The sequence below is a fragment of the Vespa velutina genome, chromosome 2 (genome assembly GCF_912470025.1).
Source record: "Vespa velutina chromosome 2, iVesVel2.1, whole genome shotgun sequence".
NCBI lineage: Eukaryota > Metazoa > Arthropoda > Insecta > Hymenoptera > Vespidae > Vespa > Vespa velutina.
In genome coordinates, this window is record NC_062189.1 from 1,522,555 (window position 1) to 1,525,054 (window position 2,500).

At 24.1% G+C, this 2,500-nt stretch overlaps 1 protein-coding gene across 5 annotated transcripts in view; it reads right to left on the reverse strand.

Moving 5' to 3' along the window:
• The window catches only part of LOC124957812 (sodium channel protein 60E), an 82,880-nt gene that overhangs the window by 529 nt on the left and 79,851 nt on the right, over positions 1 to 2,500 (reverse strand). For 4 of the 5 annotated variants that reach the window (XM_047515167.1, XM_047515169.1, XM_047515166.1 and 1 more), the window contains exon 22: positions 1 to 25. This exon is cut by the window's left edge and continues 529 nt beyond it. In XM_047515167.1, coding sequence (XP_047371123.1) covers positions 1 to 25 — 25 coding nt within the window. Of the gene's footprint in view, positions 26 to 1,976; positions 2,002 to 2,500 lie in introns of all 5 variants that reach the window. The other variant, XM_047515170.1, reaches the window with a different exon arrangement.

A 2,500-nucleotide genomic window follows, 5' to 3' on the forward strand; every position in this document is an offset into this window, starting at 1 on the left:
ACGGCCCAACGTCGCACCGACCGATCTGCGCAATTTTTGTACTTTTTTTTTTTGTTGTTTCTTTCTTTTTTTTTTTTTTGTTTTGTTTTGATTATACTCTTATTTTCTATCTCTTTTGGATTTTTTTTCATTTTTTTTTTTTTTTTTTTTTTTTTTTTTAAATCGCGTTAACCTCCTCGTCAAAGTTGCACGATACTTTTTTTTAATCTTTTTGAACCGAATTAACGATGGTGTTCAATGATTTAACGGTTCAACTATGTGAAACGTGTAAAAAAAAAAAATATCTACTCTTTCAACATTTGTACTCACTACTAACTAGATAATCGATAATTGTTTCGTCAAACGAAAGCAACATTTTGTAACGTCGATTCGAAATATTTATGATTTCTTTTTTTTTTTCTTTTTTTTTTTTTTTCTTTTTTTTTTACGTATACATATGTTTTAACGAAAGTTATCATTATTATTATTGCTATTGTTATTATTATTATTATTATTATTATTATTATTATTATTATTATTATTATTATTATTATTATTATTACTCTGATATTTGAAACTAAGAAATTAATATTATAATATATAGTACAATTTATTTATTTATATTATTGCTAATATAATTTATAATATATATATATATATGTATTTTTTTTTCTTTTTTTTTTTTTTTTTTTTTTGTACAAATTTTTTTTTAATATAATTAATATCGATATAGAATTTTATATAATTCCTTGACAAAAAGAAATTTGATTTGTCTCGTGTAAATAGAAGCTCAAAAGATCGAATTATTTTATAAAACGAATAAAAACATCGAATCGACGATTACGTATGTTACGTACTCTCTCAAAAAAAAAAAAAAAAAAAAAAAAAATAAAACGCTAAAGGTCATAATACGCAGCCAGGGAGAAAATCATGATATTTCTAATATCTTGCTATGTATATGTATATATAATATATGCGATACTGCAAATTAAAAATGCCTTTTTACAAGGAAAATGTTTAAAAACAAAAAAAAAAGAAAAGAAAGAAAGTAAAAAAGAAAAAAAAATAATAAAAATTGAAGAATATTATCGATGTGTCGATTATCTAAAGCACGTGATATATTGTACATACATTATACAGGGTGGTCCAAAAGTTCCAAGATAATTTTCAAAATCAATTGCAATTCTTCGAGACTTTTTTTAATTTTAAACTTGCAACTTTACAATTCTAATGGTCAAGTCGTTTCACAATCTTTGATAGAAAGAAGTAAAGAAAAGAAAACAAAAAAAAAAAAAAAGACAAAAAATCAGCTCGAAGAGAGTCTCGAAAAATAGAGCAATTAATTCTCTTTCTTTATCCTTTTTTTTTCTCTCTTTTTTCTTTTTTTCCTTCTTTGAATCATCCAGGGACTTTCGCTTAACTCTGTATTTTTGAATAAATTTTTATAACCTAATGAAGGACAAAACGATGGCCGAACGTGCAATAGAAACATCGTGCATCTAAATTCGACGTCATTGTCCGAGCGAATCATTATAATAACAATAATGATAATAATAATAATAATAATAATAATAATATAATAACGTGGTTTGGTTTAAAATAAAAAAGATAAAAAAAAAAGAAAAGAAAAGAAATCGTAACTGTTCGACAAGAGAGAAATGAAATAAATGCATAATCTAAAAATGCTAAGAACGCAAGAAGGAAATAAAAAGGCAAAGAAAAAAAGAAAAATTTATGATTTCGTAACTCTAACTCCCTGTTAAAATTGCCAAGCGTATTTTTACAGAGCTGAGAATGTCTAAGAAAAGAAGAAAAAAAAAGATAAAAAAAAGAACAACAAGAAAACTTTATTCAAAAAATCATATCTATGACAAATATTATCGACGATATATATATATATATATATATATATATATATATATATATCATCTATCGAAGATAAAAAAATAACTTCGAATTGAAATCAACAGAGCTACGAAAATTTTCAACAGGTTTACCTCGTTTCTTTGCTCGTTTCTTTGCCTGAGGAGTTTTGAAATGAAAAAAATTTGATTATTTCATATTTTCTTTTTTTTTTTTTCTTTTCTTTTTTTTTTTTTTTTTTTTTTTTTTTTTTTTTTTTTTTTTTTTTTTTTTTTTTTTTTTTTTTCTTATGCCGACAAAAATTTTTCTATTCGCTTGTGTATCTACAATAACGATGACAACGACGACGACAATGACGATAATTAAAAAAAAAAAAAAAAAAAAAAAAAAAAAATAATTCAATCAATAAAAAAGAGACGAAATTAAATTACATTACGACGAACTCCTCAGGCCGATACTGAACTGTTGTTTCGAGAAGCATAGAAAAAAAAAAAAAGAAAAAAAAAAGGATAAAAAAATAAGTAAACAATTTAATTGAAATATTCGTTCGTTAGGACGCCATTTAAGGGTCGCACGAGGGATCGTTTGTCGAGTTAACCCTAGCTGTGTCTCTGATTATCAACTTTGACCTCGATTAAAACAATTTGCTCGTTGCACG